The 20,549-nt window shown below is 37.0% G+C and overlaps 1 protein-coding gene across 1 annotated transcript in view; it reads right to left on the bottom strand.

Annotated features, from left to right (window-relative positions):
• LIN7A (lin-7 homolog A, crumbs cell polarity complex component) overlaps nt 1–20,549 on the bottom strand; it is a 45,771-nt gene that overhangs the window by 9,408 nt on the left and 15,814 nt on the right. The window contains exons 2-3 of the mRNA XM_056515384.1: nt 17,611–17,729; nt 1,360–1,431 (exon numbers count right to left, since the gene is read on the bottom strand). Of these exons, the coding sequence (XP_056371359.1) occupies nt 1,360–1,431; nt 17,611–17,729 (191 nt within the window). The remainder of the gene's footprint in view (nt 1–1,359; nt 1,432–17,610; nt 17,730–20,549) is intronic.

Here is a 20,549-nt window from a genome sequence, read left to right as displayed (position 1 = left end):
TGCACTAGGAGAATGAAATGCAGACAGCCCAGAAATAACCAGGAAATATTGCGATATTGAAACATTGCTCTGTAACCTGCTGTTCTATATGAGTAAGAAATGAGAATGGGAAACACTAATTGGACTTCTCCCCATTTACTAAGTAACACAGCAATAATTTCTATGTTTATCTGCAGTGTAAACAAATCAGAATTTCATATACACATTTCTCTACATAGAACCAAAGATCTTACAAATTTACATTGACCACTAGCTTTCAATTAGAAGGCTAAAATCAGAAAAATGGCCTACAGAAAAGAAAGTCCTATTTAATATGAAAAATATGCTGCAATTTAGAGTATATTAGTTTATTTGCTGCTATTATAGAGCTTGCTTCCCTAAAATACTCTTAAATCATTTTGTAACACACTCCTAACCTTCCTCTTCTGATACAGCTTTAAATTAAAATCTCCAAACATAAATACTTAATAGTAAGAGATTTTAGTTCCACTAGGACTTCAGGGAGTTTATGTTCACAGGAATGGGACCATAAAGTATCTCTAACAAAGATTTATGGGTTTTGCAAGTTATTTTGCATAGAATCTGCAAAGACCACATAAAAGACAGTGTTTTGTGCAAAATGATAATGGGAAAAAGAAACCCATGGTGGATTCCCTTGTTTGGAAGCATCTATTTTTGTGCATGTTATGAAAACACAGAGCATATTTCATACAGGCACATAGAATGGGTTCTTTCATGGTTGTGTGAATTCCCTTATCATTTCAGCAGCAGCAGTAACGTAGCTGTCATTGTCAGGATACAAGAAAAGCACGTCCACATGGACAGAGACAATATATTTTATCAAAACTGGCAATGTATCAGATAAACTCAGGCTTACATTTAGCTGTGGAGCCAACAAAATGTTGATCAGGCCATTTCTATTACTGTTGATCCTTACCACTTGCTCAGCACCTACAGTTCCCGTTAATTAAAAGGGGAATTTTGATTGTTTAGTATCTACCTCCCAAATAATTGTGTCCTCTCTGGATGAGATGCATGGGAAAACAGTCCATTAAAATATTGGCTGTTGCAGGCAGACTGCTACAGAAGAACCAGGAGATTTGCTTTTGCAAAGCAAGTTTTCAAAAGGCATCATGTCCATAAAATCATTCTCTTTTCTTAAGCTACAGAAGCAGCATAAAGGTTGAAATTTTCCATTATGATTGTTACCTGGGAAGTAGCACTGGTTCTAGACTCTGGGCTGCCACTGATGTCTAAATTTTCTTACAGTGTACACACGAATACCTGAAACACACACGCGCACAGTCAATTACTAGATCACTTTGGTAACACATATTTCAACAGCTGCACGTATCCTACCTTTGCAGTGGCCCTGGCTCGGAATTCGGGACAGCCATTAACAGTTATGGTTTCATGCATGTATTGATACACCTAAAATGTTCATGAAAATAAAATTAAATTAATTACAGGAACAAAACAAGGACTTTACATTAACCCAGACAGGAGAGTCCCTCTCCCTCAAAGAACTAACTTTCATTAATGCTGTATTCATGCAATCACAGAGGCAAGTGTCTGCAAAACTTGAGCATGCTTAGGTTAACAGAGAGCATCAATCTTTCTCATGATACTTTCCAAAAGTAACTTTACATCTTCCAACACAACTCTCTTCCATTCTTCAGCAAGTAGTTTCCTAAAACCAGAACAGTTAAGTTCTATGTTATCAAAAATTTGTGTTTCCAGGCAACTGAGCTGAATGCAAATGATCTGAACTGGTACCTCAGCCTCCAACAATGGCTTCTTTGGTGTCTGAGCACTTATCAACTAAAAGACTTAGGAAACCGATGTTAAAAAAATAAGTAAGCTGCTCAGCATATAGAAGAAGAAGAAGAAGAATGCTGCTTAGCTGAAGAATGGAAGTGAAAATAGTTCTGGAGAAAGGTCACAGTACTACCTTCCGTCAACCATAACCAGGAATAGTGAAAAGGGGTTGACAGTCTGGTAGGTCAGGTGAGACATGGTCAATGAGTAAGATTATCCTTTAAAAAGAAATTTTACATACACATAAATTACATAAAATCAACGCTGCCAATACATATAAGTCTCTGACATTTTTCTGGTATAGACTTTTGGCCCACTTTCCCTGGTCCTTAACTCCCCCTTTTAAACATGTCCAGAAAAGAGAAAGGAAAATGCTTTATCTTACATTGCCTTTGTTCTCTAGATTTGTGACACTCTCAGAGGAAAAAAAACAACCAAAGCCTTGATACTAGCCAGTTATTTTGAAAACAAACTTAAAAAATAAAAATATTTTTATACAACATACAGGAAGGTTTTTGGAAGACAAAGGTGCAAATGCAAACAAATGCAACAATGCAAACAAACCAAACATTTACTTTAACCATTTAAAACCACCAAACTTAAAAAGAAGTTGCTATATGCCACTGATGCTGTGGGCATTTTCTTGACCTAATTCATCAGAAATTTTTGTTTCCTGTGCCTCATCAGAGAGAACTTTTGCTGGTAAAGTATGTTAGTTTTCACAGCAATCTCCTTAGATTCCTTGACGAGTGCAGATTCAAATGTACTTTCAAAAATACATTTACCTTTCACTCATTTGCTGATGCTTTAGCAGAAGTGCCAAAATTTTCCTTTTTGGTAATGTAAATGTTACTTTGTCAGAGAAGTACTTAGCTGACCTGCAAGCAGTGGCTTGTCCCATTGATAGATAAAAGACCCCCCATCCCCATCCTGATGACTTGTTATGCAATACCATAATGATGCATCTCTTCCCACTGAGCCTGCTAATGTGAAACTTAACACACTGACAAGCATATGCTGCAAACATCCAAACAGAATTAAGATTTGTGGCTCATTTCCGACTTCAGTGGACAGACATATTGTTAACAAGCACTCTTAAACAGCAAAACTTTTGGGCATGACTTATCCCCAAACCTTTTTTCTTGGGATATCATACCTAAGGAAAAGGCAAAAAAGGAAAGGAGATAACGAATGCCATACATTTCAGAGACCTAAAATATGACAAACAGTTCCAAAATACAGCAAAAGATTCTTTGTCTTGACTATTGCCAGCACACACGTCATTCTAGAACTGAATTAAAAAATTTAAAAAAACCTGGGCCAAGGAAGAAAACTGAGACAAGGGGAGCGTGCTGAAAACTTATTGCTTCCTGTGTTTTAAATAAAATCTTGCTTCCATTGGGAACATGGGCCCTGACCACAGCAGAAACCAGGATTTTGTCCTTATTTGGGCAATAATACACAAATAATGTGTAATTGCAGTAATGAATCATTACATCCTTGCTTCTTCAAAACCCATAGTGTACTGAACCACTAATAATGCTGCATTTTCTTCAGGTTCCCCTTCATCTTCAAACATGACAGCAGATTATACATATTGATTCTGCTTGCACAGCTTTAAATGCTGTGGCTTGCTAAAATGTCTAAAGGCATATATTTGAATATTGAACTATTATGACATTAAATTCCTTCGAAAACAGGTCACAGAGGAACAGTTACTAAAAAGTTCTTTAAAATATTCATGACTAAAGTTGATTATTGCAAAGACGAGCTAATAATGATACATTTGTGTCATAGTTTGTTAGGTTCGAAGTCGTATAACTTCCTGTTGAGTGCATCCTACCAGTATCTAGCTGGTAGATGTCTTAATATCCAGTATCCTGGTAACTAACATGTATACTGGTGAAAGAACAGTCTCATGAGTGCGTGATCAAATTAGTAAGATAAAAAATAATCCAGCAGCTCAAAAACTTCTGGAAAAATATGATCAAGTGTCATATAATCCTTGGGTAATCTGTAAATTCTCAATGCTTACAGATTTAAAATGTTGTTATGCAGAATTATTAGTGATCGTGGTATCTGTAGCACAGTTCTTACAGAAAAAGGGTCCTGCATGTCAGATCTCACTGTCTATAAGCAACAGATGCAGCCAGTCTCGAATATTTGCTTGAGGCATTTGTAAATCTAATTATCCCATTTGACTGTTAAATAATGCTTAATGTAATTTGAGTTTAAGAATGGCAAAACATATACACCCACATAACTTTCTTATTACTAAGTCACTTTGACAACCAAACACAGATGAATTGTACCTGTTCCACCAAGCCCCTTAAACTCTTTGTAGGGCTCAGATTTACTCAGGGCTCATTTTTGCAATGTGCTGAAGTCCATAAACAAGCGTTGTTTGTTTTCCTGTAGTCACACTAAGCCCTTTATCTGTGCTGTTCTCAGCACCACCTTAGCCATGATTACAGCACAACAAATCCATTCTGCTCCCTCTTCTATGTACACAGAACACATAAACTGAAAATCTCTTTGTTCTCAAACTGAGTAAGGTGGCATTTAAATCCTCCTGGTATGGAGTATAGCTTCTTGTTCAATCCACTGTACGTGACAAGTAACTGAAATTGATTTTAAAAGTATTTTCTTCCAATTCCTACTAATCTGTACATCTGATTGTATTTTTAACATATAGCAATTCCCCTGAATCTAATGATGTCATCCTTAAGATGACTGTATAAGATCCATTGTAGATTTCTTCCCTTAAACAAAATATCAGTCAGTATAGAAAAACACAAAGGCACAGATTTTAATTTAAAGCATTTGAAAACCTCCTCTCTAGGATATTTACTACAGAAACATTTTAAAACAGTGACCTTTGTTGACTCTGATAGATTAATAATTTTGAAATACACCATTGCATAGTGTGATTGAGCTGAAGAAAGAAAATTAACATATCACAGACTCACAGACTGGTTGAGCATGGAAGTGATTCTGGAGGTCATCTCATCCAACTGCCTTGCTCAAGCAGGGCCACCTAGAGCCAGTTGCTCAATACAGTAACTAGATGGTTACTACTTGTTACTAACTTGAAAAAGAGCCTATTTATTTTTGTATGTATGACTATATATTTTTTGAGTATCTGTAGGACTACACAGGTGTTTAGTAATATTATTTACTGACTGACTCCATACACAGTCTGATGGTGTAGTGCCTAGGGAAAAGAGCTTCCACGATTCATTAGTAATAGAGATTAAATTACAGGTGAAATGTCAATGTTTCAAGACACAAACCTGCAGCTGGAAGGTAAATGGTAATGTTTCAGATCAGTTCTCCCCCCCAGTGATTTCTAACAAAACTGTGAGTGTCTGTGTGCTGAATGTTCATTGGGTAAAGGCTTGCTGCAGACAGGGGGTTGTTCACACAGATCTCATCTGTGCCGTGGAGCAAGATGTACTCGGCTTTGTTTTCTCTTTCCTGTGGAGCACAAATACAACACTCCCACCAAGCAATACTCCTGAAAGCACGAATACAGACCTCAGACTTTTTTCAGCTTCTGCAGGTAGCATCCTCAGACATAACCTAAAGTTATTCTCCCAAACTACTCAAAGATTACAAAAAGAGTGAGGGAGGTAAATTGCAGCTAGAAAATTTGAACTTGCAAGTGAATCTTCCTTGTAGTGTGTCAGCTCTCACAGGCACAGAGAAATGCACGTTTTATCACCTCTCCCAGCAGGAGCTGTAGTGAGTCAGATGCAGCAGGTATTATTGTTATGATGATGGGCCTCATCCCCACGCATTCAGCTGGGAGACAAAGCAGCTGGTTTAAGATTACTGGAGGGCAGGAAGGGGTACAGCCTTACAGGTACTTTAGGAGCTAGCCTCTTACCAAAAATGACTCCATATGGACTCATAACAAAGCAGCAAGTTATTTAGGGCTCGGCTATTTAAGTCAATGCAAAGCTGTAGAAGGTCCAGGAAAAACAGTGCACTTAGCAGCCTGTTTTGTAAAGGTGTCTGGAAGCAGTATTCTGTTTACAATCAGAATGATGCAGCATCTTTTCTGATTAATTCTCTAAGACAGAATTTAGTTAAACAATTTTATTCCATTAACTTCTGTAAGAGGTATTTGATGATTCATCCCCTGATGAAATATGTAATTCTACATACAACTGTACTTACAATAATGATGCTCAACTTTAGGACAGGCTGATCTGTACACCAGAAAGGCAGAGGCATAAGGCAGAAGTCATTTTCCAGCAATGAACAGGTGCTCAGAAACCCCCATAAACACAATCCAAGACAAAGTACATTGTAATTTAGATTGTGACGTAGCAAGCCCAGATACTTTTCTGGAAGTTCTAAGTGGGGAAGTAACCTTTTCCAAAAATGTTAGGAGTTTCTTAGCATGAGATGATACATGTAAGTAGCAACCATCAACTGTGTTTCCACAATGCCTGCAGTATGATAATAATAAAAAGACATAAAATGCTTCCTTCAAGAAGTCATGACTAAGTAAGTGATTTAGGTAAATCAAAAGTAAGCAGGTAAAAAGGGTGAAGAAAAAAAGGATGAAGGGATGAAGAAAAAACCTGCAAAAACTGATAAATTATGTTTAAAATATAAATTGGCATCATCTGGGTTTAGCTCCTTTGCCATATTTTTTGTTGCTTCAAATGTAGAAAAGAATTGTTTATCTATTTTTGGAAGAGGACTTTCAAGGAAAGGAAGACAAGAGCCTGACAGACAGTACAGAGGGGAGAGTCAGCATGAGAATAACCAGAGCAGAGGACATAATTGGTTTCACTGCGCTTCTGTAGTCATGTCAATGGAACAGTGTACATGTGTGCATCCTTGCAGAACTGATGCTAAGCTATAAAAGAGAGATTGTTATCTACTTACACCTCAGTACTATGCATCCGCCGTCAAGCAGCTGAATCCCTGTCTTCCTAATTACCTCATGTTGGAGAGGTATGTTGGAGAGGATTATAAATATTTTTCCCTTTTAAGATGTCAAGCAAAAAGAAGTATCTTAATCAGACTTTTACCATGGTGATAAGAGCAGAAGATGCTTTATTCAGCATGGCTGCTGGCCTCTCTGCTCCCCTCCTCTCCAAATCTGGAGCTTACTCTCTGGACTCCAATCTCCTTCTGCTCTGAGACCCACATTTAATTTCACTTGGTTTGCATAAACCAGTCCTTGGGGCAGGCCAGGAGAATGCCCAGGCTGGTGACTGGGAGAAGTTACAGACCAAAGGTGCACTGGAGGGCTGCAGATGTCTGCACTGTGGCACCTTTGAATCCCTTGTTTCTGAGAGCAAATGCCACCTGCAGGGCAAATTGGTTGTGCCTCTCCTGCTCTACCTTGTTTTTGTAATTTTTGACTCTGTCACATTCTGTTTGGTCTTTTTCCTTACCCATAACTTCTTACTTATATTTTCCATTCTTAATCCAACATATTTATGTCTGTGGAAAGGAATGCATTGGTTTGTATGCCTGGACAGACTCCCTTGAGCTGTGCTTCAGCACTCAATTCAGATCATGCTTGACCACATCAGTAAGCAAGGACATCTTAAATGCTGCAAAGATCAGGAGGGACTCTGGTAACTACTTGTGCAGCATAAACCATGGAATCTTATCTTGTAATGTTTTACACCGATCACCATTTTTGCTTGAACTACAGACTTGTCAGAACTCAAGAGTTTTCAAAATCTCTGCCCTTCATGGCAGTCTTTCTGAAATTTCAAACAGTATTTGCTTTTCTACAAAATTACTTACAAATAGATCTAATTATCCATCTAAGATGAACAGATGATGACATAAAAAACATGTCAAACACAACCAAAAGTATGTATATTAGCAGCATGGACGTATGCAGCTGACCCAACCAATTTCCTCTTTCATAATTCCTCTTTCTTAATTCCTCTTTTGTAATGGCTTCTTACATCTGAAATATTACTCAAGGTCAAAACCAAAGCAGTGGAGCACTTCCATTCAGCCATAAACCTGTGGTAGCTCAATGCAAGTGGAAAATATCTAGCAACGGAGTGTTAAGTTCCGTATCTCTTGAATATCAGACAGAATTACTGGTCTTGGACCCATGTTCTGCTTTTCAAAAATAATCTCATGTGATAAGCATGCTTGGGAAAGCACATCTAAATCTTTAAGAGCAAGTTTTCTCCTCAACTATATGTATACAGAGCTATAGCCTCTTGCTAAGATAATGTAGTAAACAGTGTCATACACCATTGTTCAGAAGACAGTAGCTCCATAGTGTAGTTGAAAGCACGCTGATTATTTTTTCTATCATTCTAGTGGACTCAAAAAATAATAATATTGTGTTAATTAGCTACTTTTATCTTTGATCATTAATTTTAAAAAAATGGGGAAGAGGCTATTCTGAATAACCAGAAAGCAAGAGAATTTGAGAACAGTCTGAATAGCAGTGCTTGTGAGGGACAGGCCCCAAAAAAACACCAGCTGTGGAAGAACACCATGGATGTGATGTATGCACATCACAACTTCAAGTTTACAATAAACCTAGATTCGTCTTAAACAAGATTGTTTGAGCAAATGAATCACAAAAGCCCATTTTGTACAGGACTATGGCAGGTGTTTGCGTAATCCCAACAGAAGCAGAATTAGGTGATCTTACACCCAAGCTCACAGCGTACTGTACATAATCTTCAGTCTGCCCTTAGTGCAAGCTGGTGAAAGTTCTTCTTTTGTGAATGTCAACAGGACAAGTCAAGAGATACCTGTGATACAGGGAGGTCAAAATGGCTGAAAAGCACCTTTTAGAGGAAGGCACGTGACACATTACTGTTCTTGCTGGGAGCACAACATGTCTGCATTATGTAAGTTGTTGCCTGCAGCTACTGAATTTCGACAACTGAATTTGAAAAAGCTGCTTTGTGACAACTAGTCTGTATTAATGAGCTATTTATATCAGACAGAATGTGGTCATTCAAGGTTACTGGTATTCTGAATATTTTTACATTATAAGCTCTCATTAGCCTTTGAGCAGTTACATGTTTGCATTGGGAAAGCCCCTGGGGTCTATTTTCAAAACCAAACTTTGCATCATTTTCACAATTGTTGCAGCAATCCCCTTCCATGAAGTAATACTGCATGGATGTTACCACATGATGCCATATGGATGCTAATCCATTAAAAAGCACAAACCTGTAAATGAAATCCAGTCTTGTTTAACAAGAAATATTACAAATGTTAGCTTTAGCATTTTCATTGAGGATATTTTATTTAAATGTTTCCTTCTTTAGGGGATGGAGGTTATGGAGGAAACTAGGTCAGTTCTACCAAAGTGAAAAAACTGATCCGAATACTGATGCATTATTAAGCTGTCCTTAGGCAATAGGAAAAAATGAGCATGGGCCTGAGACATTGTTAAAAATAAACTAAGTATAATCACTGCAAAGTTGTAATATTTTAATTTAGGGTGAAACACTTTATGAAGGCTCAAGTTAAAGTGGAAATCTTTTCTTATTTCTTTTGTGTGAAAAATGGTGGTGTGCACTCTGCTCTGACAGTATATGTGGTGGTGTCAGAAAGCTGACCCAAGTTTTGGTCCCTGAGCTCTTGCCATATGATGCTGTGTCTGTCCAAGAAATAACACAACAGGGGTTACAGGCTAGGGCCAGAACCTCTTTCCCCTCTTATGTGTGAGCAGAAGTATGCAGCAGATGTACCCAAAATCACCAGGCTGTCACATCCTCTGCACATATTGGGTGAGGCAATTGAAACACGCCTGGTGTTGCTGTTAGGACACACAAGACCTGTGTGTCCTCCATGTGCCCCCTCTTCCCTCCAATGTCAGTTCTGTCTGAGGTCATTGCTGACACTCTGAAGTCAGTAGGAAGCTGCTTAACACTCTTTTAAGAATAAGAAAAAACAGACTTTTATTTACAAGTAAAAACTACTTATATGAGGAACAAGAATAATTTAGTTTCTTTCCTGTCTCTTGCATGCTCTTTTATATTCTGCTCTAAGACAATGGGAACTATGATCTGGCATCTTTGAAACAGTGTTGCAGAAACTGTATCCTTTACAACCACTAAACCTTAGCAAAATACAGCCCTAAAAGTCTCCTTCCCTGTTTCTACTCCAATATACTGGGATAAAAAAAAATACCAATATGTGTGATTAGTTAATTCCAGTAAAACCACTTGGAACTCACAGCTTATAATTTAAAACACTCTTAGACCTCGCTGCCAGTTACTTCTAATTTCAAAAACACACCAAGCATTAATAAACACTGATTTACTCCACTTTATCAGTAAGTCTATATATGCTGTGAGGCTGATATGTGCAACACATATTCCAAACTCCAACAGATTTGTCTTAACCTTGCCAAAATGAGCACCTGGATGAAAAATGACATCACCATGCAAGCTCATCCCAAATGTTCCTATCAAGCTGAGAAGGAAGGAAACTACTGATGCTTGTTTTAAATGACAACAAAAATATAGATGAAATAGTTTTAAAACAGTTCTACAATGCATTTTCTTAAAAAAATGGAGATTGAGCAGGATCTCATCAGTGACATCAGTTAAGCAGCAGCAGAGGGATACTGAGGCTCCATCAAGGCAAAAAAGAGGTGCAGTGGCTTCCAACAATCTGTCACTTATTAATATTACTTGGTAGTTAACCTTGCTGCTGATTCCTCTCAAGAGGAAGAAGCAGGCTTGAGATGAACTGCAGCAGAGGCTATTCTTTTAATTCTAAAGAGTTTTATGTAATAAAATAGGATACTGAAACAATAAACTAAAATGATAATGTGAGCAAACAAAAAAGATGCTGAGGTGCACCACACATGTTCCACTGCAGTCACCTTCTGCAGCACATACAGCTGCAGCTGTGTGCAAAATGAGAACATCACCTGAGCACCACTCAGTTTTATTAAATATGATGCAGCCACCCAGATGCACCACACAAGATATGTGATTGTTTCAATTCTGTATGTTGCAGGATTCTTGAAACACTAAGTATTTTTTTATCAGTTGTGAAAGGCACAGTTACACAAGCAGAGCATAAGTATGATTAGATACATAGCCATCAGCCAACTCTAAACATTGATCTTTAATAAAAACCAGTGGGAGAAAGCACCCATTAAAGACCAATGATACAATCTGGTTCCAGATTCTAGAGTACTCTATCTGTGAAATCTATGTATTTAGCTCTAGGCAGCTAAAAAACAGGTGACAACAGCAGATGTTTTAAATCTCCTGCAGTGAAGTCCTGAAAGTGGTAGCAACTTAGTAATTGCTCAGAGACTAAATAATGCCTTCCCTCAGATAATGCTTGGGCAGCTTGGAAAATTCATATAATTGCCATTAATGAAGGCCATCTGCTGAGTTACAAGGTAATCAATTGCAAAAGTACTCATTCATGCCATCCAGGGCATGTGAGCATAGTACTTCAATCAGTTATGGTAAAGTGGCAAAAGAAACTTCATTGTTTTTCAAAACTGGAGTAATTCTGGATTACATTCACCCTAAAATAGCATATATTTTAAGACAGTGTGGTAATTAAAAAAAGAAAAAACTTTTGTGTTTACTACTAACTTGAGCTTTTCCACTGAACTTCCTCAACGCCTAATCCAGCATGGTGGTAAAACAGCTCATCCTTTGAAATCTGTTTTTTTGTTTGTTTGTTTGTTTGTTTGTTTGTTTTGTTGTTTTTTTAATTATCTAATTCAGATACATTACAAATCCTTCTCTCAACTCATCATTATGAGTACAGTAGCTGCAACCAGGAGGCAGAAGGCAAAATTCTGTAAAACATGAATACTTTACTACTGTGCCATACCATCGTATTTGAGTCAAGCTAAGTAATGCCCTTTCCTATCAGTGATAGAAACACTCATTTAGTGGAAACTTATATCATTATTGTATGTGGCTTTTCATCACTGGGACAGTGGAAATGAAAAAGGCATGGAAAGGTATAGTAGAAGATTCTTGCAAATGCTATTCAACTCCAGAATTCAGGTAAACTGAATTGGTTTGGTTGACATTATAATCCCCTCCAATATCTAAAAATAACCAACAAAACTTTACAATTAGCATCCAGAAATAGAAATTTTATTGAAAAGTTACAAATAAATCAATGCATAAACATGCAAAACACTGAATGAAATTGGTCAATTTGCACAATTCCCTATTTGCTACTTCCTGAGTCTTACTACTAAACTAATGGTGCAGTAATTCTGAATAAGCTATCAGTAACACTAGAACAAGTTATAACAAGGTATTAGATTAGCCTAAGGAGAACTCTGCTTCCCAGCCAGTCTAATGAGGCATCATGCTAATATAACCATACTGTTTTTGTGACCTGAGGTACAAATCTGAGCTGATAAATTTCCGTCACTTTACTCCTATTTGTTGTCCTATTGCCCTTTTGTTTACTAATTGCCTTATTAGTAAGTTGGATATATCACTTCTGCTCAGTCTGACCAACAGTTCGTTCTGCACGGGTAAATGTGACAGCAGGGGATCTTTAGATGTCAGGCTTCCTACTGAGCTTTAATCACAGTTCTGTGCTGTGAATTATAGCAGTAAGTCTTCTCAATACATTTTTTTTCTCAAGCTTGCATCTAATAATTTAAAAATTTCAAAAGCTGGGCTTGCCCTGTGGAAATGACAGACTGACCAGAATTGTATTTCTCCTCCTCTAACAAATATGCAGCTTCCAGCAAAAAGAAAGCATTAACACAGGGCAGAATTTGGACTCTGGGACTTACCGTGGTGCCAATTGAGAGAATTTGGCCTGGTGCACCTCCATTTTATAAGGACTCATGAGGCAGAAAATAATGAAATTCTGTTTTCAGAGACTAGGTCTGGGATGTGAAGGAACAGCATTATATTGCAAACTGAACAAACAAATTTTAAGATTCTTGAAACACAATAAAAACAGGTTCTTAAATGACTCCTACATTAAAATCTTAAATTCTTAATTGAATAAAAGAATTAATGAGGATTTTTGCCTGAGTCTAGATAATACCCAGATTGTTACATTCAGTACAGCCCTGTAAAAATGGAGTATACCACCATACTGGGACATTTGAAATGAATGAACATCTAAGGGTCAGCCAGCCTTCTACTGTCACACATGGCATCACAGTATAGTGATAAGCACAGCACTGCCACATTCAGTTTTCACCATCCAGCAGGCTTCTTCTGGTCCCTTAATATTTGCAAAGACATACATCAGGGTTAGTAATGGAAAGTGTGGGTGGGGAACTTCAGGAAATGACCAGGTAAAAACACATTGTACATCAGCAGCACTGGGATTCTGGGTGTTCAGATCACTAAGGCATGGAAATGAAAATCAGTAATTAAAGGAAATAATTCCAAAATACTGACTAGGCTTATTAAATTATCCTACCTAATATATAACAAAACTATGATTTTAATACTATAGAACATAAGCAAATATATCTCTAATGTAACTAGCGAGAATCAGGACCTCATAAAAATGGGTCACTGCTCTATCATTACCATTTTTATGCCTGTAAGTCAAAAAGGGTCTTTCAATGTCCAGGATGCTCTGTTTATATTTTATAGCAAGCTTAAAAAAAAGTTTTAAACTACTGAGATAGAAACTGAACTATTTTCAAAGACAACATGCTTTCCCAAAGACTATTTTCATACAAGATGGACAAGATTAGAGTACTTTGTGTTGATTGTTCCCCCTTTGTCAGTGATTGAATCCTACAGAATTGCTTTTCTGTGATGACGTGATATTTTGGTGGGAGTCACAACATTATAAAATAATGGTTACTTCTGTGTGTCTGGTTGCCACACCATGTTTTTATCTGATTAATTTTGGCATTGATTCACCAACGGTATTCCCTAGTCAGATCTTATTTCAAATAATATCCCCACAGAAAATCTTTAGATTTAACCTTGAAATGGAAAACTGAGTAGCAAAGGCAAGCTGGGAGAAAAATTAAATACACCTGAATATTACATATTTAACACACAGAAATGGAAATCAGGGAATCAAACTGAAAGAAAACTTTGCTCACCAGGAGATGAAGTGTTTATCAAACTGTATTGTTATTCTCCTGGTCCTTGACCACCAATCATCAGATATTAGCGGTAAATGAAATTCACATAAACTTCTAAGGCATGTCACATTTTCTTGTTGATGATCCACTGTGTTTTGCTCAGCTTTTTATTCTGTCATCTGTGCCCACATCTTTAGGGTTTCTTGCCAGACCAGAAATTCACTTTATCTTAGAGTTCTTACAACTTCCTTTTACTGAATTAAAACAATTAAAGTAACTTTACCAATTAGGTTGTCTGGTTTTCTGTTGCATATCAATATAACTTCTCAGTAGTTCAATCAAGCATTCAGTTTCACAGCCCTTCATTTGTTCCAGTAATCCCCTGGAAATCAAACAACTATAACACAGCAACAGCTTTAAATAAATAGCAAAAATGTTTAGAAGGACAAAGGACTCAATGGACAAGATTTGTGCAAGTTTTATCAGATGACAAAGCTATAGAAGGCTAATTAATCTTCATGTAGCTTTTAAAATAAGTAATTTTAAAACACAATTGATTTTTTTTCCAAACTGACTTTTAGTGACATTAGACTTTGGTTAACTTGTTTTCTGGTCTAGGGGTATTCAGGTGAAAAGGAAATACTGAGGCCATTATACATTTCATTTATTTCCATTATTTTCAGAGCTAATCCATATTCCTGCCTAGTGCCAGACAGAATATTTCAGTTGGTGGCACTTATATTTAGCTAAGTGAGAACCATTAATCACCATTTCCTAACATAGCATCCTTGAAAAATGCTAAAGTACTTCTATTTAAATTTCATTCATTCAGTCACTTTTAAAGGAATTATTTCTATGGAATATTAGCGTAGGAATTTGAAATTTGATTTACTAAATAGATTCCCATAAATGCAATTAATTATAGCCATTAGACAGATTCCTACACATTAGATGGGATGTATGGCATCTAATAACATATCTCCTATTTTTAAAGGCTAATGGGTCATAAAAGTAACCTCCTGCTTCTGTGGTTAAAGAATTCCTACTTGCAGAAGGGACAAGTCACATTTAGTTAATACAGTGTATACTGATCCTTTCATCTACACTCAGCCCAATGCTGAATTTCTCTGGGACTTATTTTAGCAACCAAACTCACTGGACAGTTACGTTTCCATAATTTCTTAGACTGGAAAGTGAAAATTTTTATTTTCCAAAGTTCCTCCATTATGGTGTTTACAGGATTACGAAAGTCAGCCTAAATCTTTTACTAGATTTTCTGATGAAAGAAAATAAGGTTCAGATCTTGTATTATAGAATGAACACAGCACACTGCAGAACTGAATATCTGCATATATATAAAAAGCAGTCTCTTTCAGAATTTGCATACTAACACAAAGCCTACCTCCTCATTCCATTTTGATTACTCCTACCTACAGCTCATGGTCTGCTTCACTCCCACTTTTCTCATTGTTTCCAGCTGACTGCCGTACATTCTCTTGTAATGTCAACAACTTTTCTCCTCTAGTCTGTGTAGGTGCTAATAAAGAAAATTAAGATCTAGTTACCTGCACTAAGATAAGAAAAGATAAACAATTGGAGAGAGCATTTGTAGAGAAATTTCTGTCTAGCCTTAGCTATCTCAAACTCAAACACACTCAAAAAAATCTGTGCTGTTCAATAAACTCCAGTTACATGAAGGGCATACAAGAAAGGCATCCCTAATTAATGACATGACATTGCTCAGATACCCTTCCAGCCCTGTTGCAGTGATTGGAGATGGCTAACAATGTAATGTGACCAAAATATTCCACGCTTTTATACTTGTTTTTTAATATACAAGCAATTATTTTCTAAGTTTTCCAAGCTCTTCAACTGGTAGAAAAAAAAGAGTTACAGTCTAAATATTTGTCAAGGACCTAATGTAACTGAAAAGTGAAGCCACATGTTGAACAACCTTAAGTACTCGCAATGTACATATGTCAATCCTCCCACTCTCCCTAAATGAAAAGATTTATTATTGGGTCTTTTATATTTGAATACTTTTTTCTAAAAAATATTTACACCCAGTGAATGGTACAATTTTTTTGGATGTAGAAATTTTGTTCTCTGCTAGTGGTATAATAGAAGGATAGGTTATATATATACTTAATAAGAAATACATTTTTTTGTTTATGAAGTTGGTAGAACTGTTTATTCATCATCACTCAATTCTTGTGTAACAACTAGTTCCAGTCACGGGCAGGTTGTCTTTACACAATACTCTGTAAAGTCCTTTTGTGTCACTGAGATGTTTTTGTCAAGATCTACTTTCACTTCATTGAACTGAGAATGCATTTTTCTAATTCAACTTCCTAATTCTTAAATTTTGTGTTTGCTTCTGTTATAACTGTTTTTCAGAGACTAACATAAATTTAAGATTTCACTGACGACTGCAGAGATTCAAAGCTGCCTTTAACAATTGGAGTACCAGGCTCTGCTGGCTGAAGAAAACCCCAAACAATCCCATAACTTTTCTATGCTGTGTGGTTATTTAAAGAAGCATTTAGTTTGGTTAAATGAAAGGACTAGTCAGAATATCAGCTTTTAAGGGTACACAGTGCCATTATTTATTGTCAGGAAACACTATTTATTTACTGTCAGGGAACACTATTCCCCTTAAAAAGCCTTGTAAACTTCCATTTAATTAGGTGGAAGCCTCTCTCTGATTCTCATATTGAAGAATATATGCCATAAAACAAAGAGTGTGTTTCATTTTGCTTATTAAACTAATGTTTGTTCATCTCTTTTTTTCCTTCCAGCCACTCAGCAATCCACTCAATCAATCTTCTGCTGTTGCCTAGTTATCAGGAGCTCAATTTTGCTACCATTGAGGGAACATTAGATTCCCCACTGATTTCAGCAATGGAGGATTAGTTCCAGGCAGACGACAGATAAACTAAAACAGAAGTTCTTACAGATTTTCTACTAAAAAGATGTTTCCCTCATTAGGGCATTTAGAGCTGCTTCTCTTTGGCAGGCTGAGTCCTTGGTTTACTAGGTAAAATATCTTATGCAATGTTATATTAAATCATGTTTTCTTTCTAAGAAACTTCCAGCAGAAAAGATTGTCATTTAACTGCTTTAAAGATACAGCTTGTATGCATGCAGAACAGTGGTGCATCTTCTTTAGCTTGACTTGAAGAAAACAATTACTATTTATCTACTGTTGGACAGAGCTTAGGAAGGCCCTGACCACAGCTGGTAGTGGAATGATCACAGTTCTTTGCAGTATGGCAAGGATTTCTCACGTGGGGAGCAAAGCCCACTGGGATCCCACCACTGACTTCCAAGGTAAGATTCCTGTCAGCATAGTTAATTTCAGCCTTGCCCCTTTTGGCTGTCACTGCATTCTGATTTTATCAGCACCTCCCTATCACACACCTGCACTCAAGCTTGCTCTGACCCAACTGGCATGCACCCATATCCCAGCACAGTGCTATACAGGTTACCACAGACCCTCAAATAGCAGGAACAGAATACTAAATTACTAATTAATCACCCTTTCTCCTCAGCAAGACTAATTGACTCAGCCTTGATGTCCTGCTGATGCAACTGTTCTGCATCTGCTTTTCAGTAACTTCAACATTCTGCACAGTAGCAGGCAGCTACAGACACATCTCACATCCATCATGCTTCATACAACATAGCACTCAAAGGCAAATATGCTTTTCTTTACAGATAAGGAATGTTAGTCTGAGAAATAACTGTAAGTCTCAAATTCATACCTCTCTGATAGCTGTACAAAACTCACTCTGCAGCACCTTCTTTAGAGACTGTAGCTTGTGCACTGGTACTTCTCCAGATTCCTGCAGTTTCTCCAGTAACTCAATTGCTCTTGCAACATCTGAGTGGGGAAAACAAAAGGGATATGGATCAGTATAAACAGTGACAAATTACTAAAAAGGGCACACTGACTGTCATTTTAAATTTAAAATCAGCTTTACCAACACATACTGTATTAGCCTTGTGTCATACCAGACTTTGCTAGGCAACAACATTGCTGCTGAGAGATCCAAATTCCAAAGTACTAACAAACCATGCACGTACAACAGACAGAGGTTCAATCTTAGTAGGAAACATTCTTTGGAAAAAAGGTACAAGTTCACAGTGGCTAATCTGTATTAGAATTAAAATATTTCTATATTTAATCTATATTTTAAGCAGTCCAGAGGGCTTAAGCCATACTGAATGGTGAGTGGGATTCTGGTCTGGCTGAACAGTACCAGTATCTTGACTCAAATTTTTCCTCTTTAACACTAGTTCCTAATTTACACAGCTATTACTAAAATATATAAAAAAAAGCCCAAACCAACCCATAAGATGCCCAACAATCTTTTATGGCTGGGGACACAGAGGAACAAGAAATAGTGGCTGGTCTTATAGAGAGTAGCCTAGTCAAGCAAGGGACACACTGTCTTACATTAGAAGTGAACTGAGCAAAACATCCTGGTCAGTCTTCGGGATGACAGAGCTTAAACAGAGGGGATTTTCTCCTCTGCCACTTAAAAGGCTGCCTTCCAGCTTTTCCTTTAAGTTTGCTGGTAGAGTTGAACCTGGCAATGCTACCATCTTGGCTGTATGGACATTCTCACATCTTCTTGTCTTTTGCACAGCCACCAGAGCCACTACTGGCAGTTACACCACTCTGCCAAACATAGGTCTGTATCCCAGTGAAGAAAAGAATGCTTAGTATTAAATGATAAAACAGTATTTGAGGCATTTTAACTCTGTGTTTCAAGTAAAGACCATCCCCCCACCTCTCCTTTCAACCACACAACTCCAGAATTATTATAATGTCTAGAAGCAACCTTATGTAATTCTCTTTTCCGATGACAAAGATTGTACTGTTTGTGACTGGGAGATTATGCTAATTAAAACAGTTCTTACAATCTTTGGCTTGTAACTGAGCTATACTGAGCTATACTGTCTGATGCAACAAAGACATGAGAAATCTTCTGGAAATAGAAAAAGACATGACAGTGGATGAGCTGCAATAGGAAAAAAATCATAATAATAAATTCGTGTTTATAAGAAAAACATTATCAATGTAAGAAAAACTGCATCAATGTTAGGAAAAGAGAAGATGACATCTCAAAAAATTTACAATTTAATTAAAAGAGGTAGGCAGCTAGTCTGCATGGTGGCTTCTGCCTTAGCAGATTAACAAACACCTAAACAATTCTCAAGCTATTTTAGAGGCATCTGCCAAAAGCAAATTCAAATTATGAGAGGATGCATGGCAGAAAGTGTTTCTTTCAGGAGGATGGTTCCACTTAGTGAGCTGTAGCTTGAATGGCAGAGCAGTCTTGGAGCTCATAGATTTTCAGATGAAAGTAACCTGACTCTGCATTCAACAACTGCACCTGAGCTTTTGCCCCAAGCAGTGCTTTAGCTGCTACTGGGTGCCCAGTCCATGTTACCAGATCCCAGCTATATCAAGCAAGATCCCTCTAAAACACTTACTGAAGTGATTATCAGAAAGCTAAAAGGAGATCTGGGATAATAAGGCCATGGAAATCATGAAAAAAATAGATTCTAGAGAGAAGAATATGACTGATAAGAGCTCATACATCAAAGAAAATGGTTTTAAGATTTAAATAGCAGTAAATACACTTTTAACAAGAACCATTTCAGTAGAGTGCAAAAGAATGAAAAAAAAATGAAGTATCATGGAATCCCAGAATCATTAAGGTTGGAAACCTAATATGAAAACCTAACATAATTTTTTATGTTCTCAGTAATAATAATGTTACAATGATTTAAACAAAGCTATTGAAATATTTGCAGTGGAATTTTTCTTTATCTGCCACACAAGACTTGTAGCAAGTTAAGTACTGAATCCACACTCCCTAGTTATTACTACTAGTTAGTGCAAACTGATATTTCAGACAGCACAAAGCAATTATATGACTTATTCTAAAGAAGATTCAACAGCCTACCATAATAGACCAGATAAAGCCTCAGTAATTCATGTTATACACAATAGCTATTGACATAATCTAAACCAGACTGAGGTCTTATCCAATCCAGTTCAGGTAAGTTTTGAACTTTGCCTCTCACTTTACAACTAGAGCTGTAAAAGATAATGCCACAGATGGCAGATTGGTTGTGATTTTGCAAGTATTTTGAAGTGTCAATACTGCACCTGAAGGTTCTGGGAAAAAGCCCACATTCCTATAGTCCTGAAATAAACCATATTAAATGAAAAATTTGTACTGATTGGAAGGAAACATAAAAAGTTTTAGGTACATTAATCAATCTTAAAGAGTTAAGTACAGGTCTAAACATTTTCCTAGGACATAGGTCAGACTCTAGATGATAATTAATCACTCTTAAAGTGATGAGTGTTACAATGCAAATGATAAATTCATCTTCTGGTTGAAAAGCCTAGCATGGGTGTTTACTACAGAGCCTCATAGGCAAAACTGTCATTTGTCAATACTAGATTACTTAACTTTTTGACTCAGAAGTGACTGGAGGTAAAAAAAAAAGCAGAATATCCTCACAGTATTCTGATTTTTCACACCTCTAAATTCGTCCATTATGCTAAAATTCATGAATGCCAATGCCCAAGTTCTTGCTTTGATTTATTATTCATCTATCCTATCCAGTAACAATAAGCAGTCTTCTTTCTCTTGTCACCACTAGCCCATAGCTCACTCAA

This window comes from Oenanthe melanoleuca, chromosome 1A, assembly GCF_029582105.1.
Source record: "Oenanthe melanoleuca isolate GR-GAL-2019-014 chromosome 1A, OMel1.0, whole genome shotgun sequence".
In the NCBI taxonomy this organism is placed as follows: Eukaryota; Metazoa; Chordata; class Aves; order Passeriformes; family Muscicapidae; genus Oenanthe; species Oenanthe melanoleuca.
Note: the sequence above shows the minus strand (reverse complement) of the source record. Positions and strands in the feature narration are given on the sequence as shown.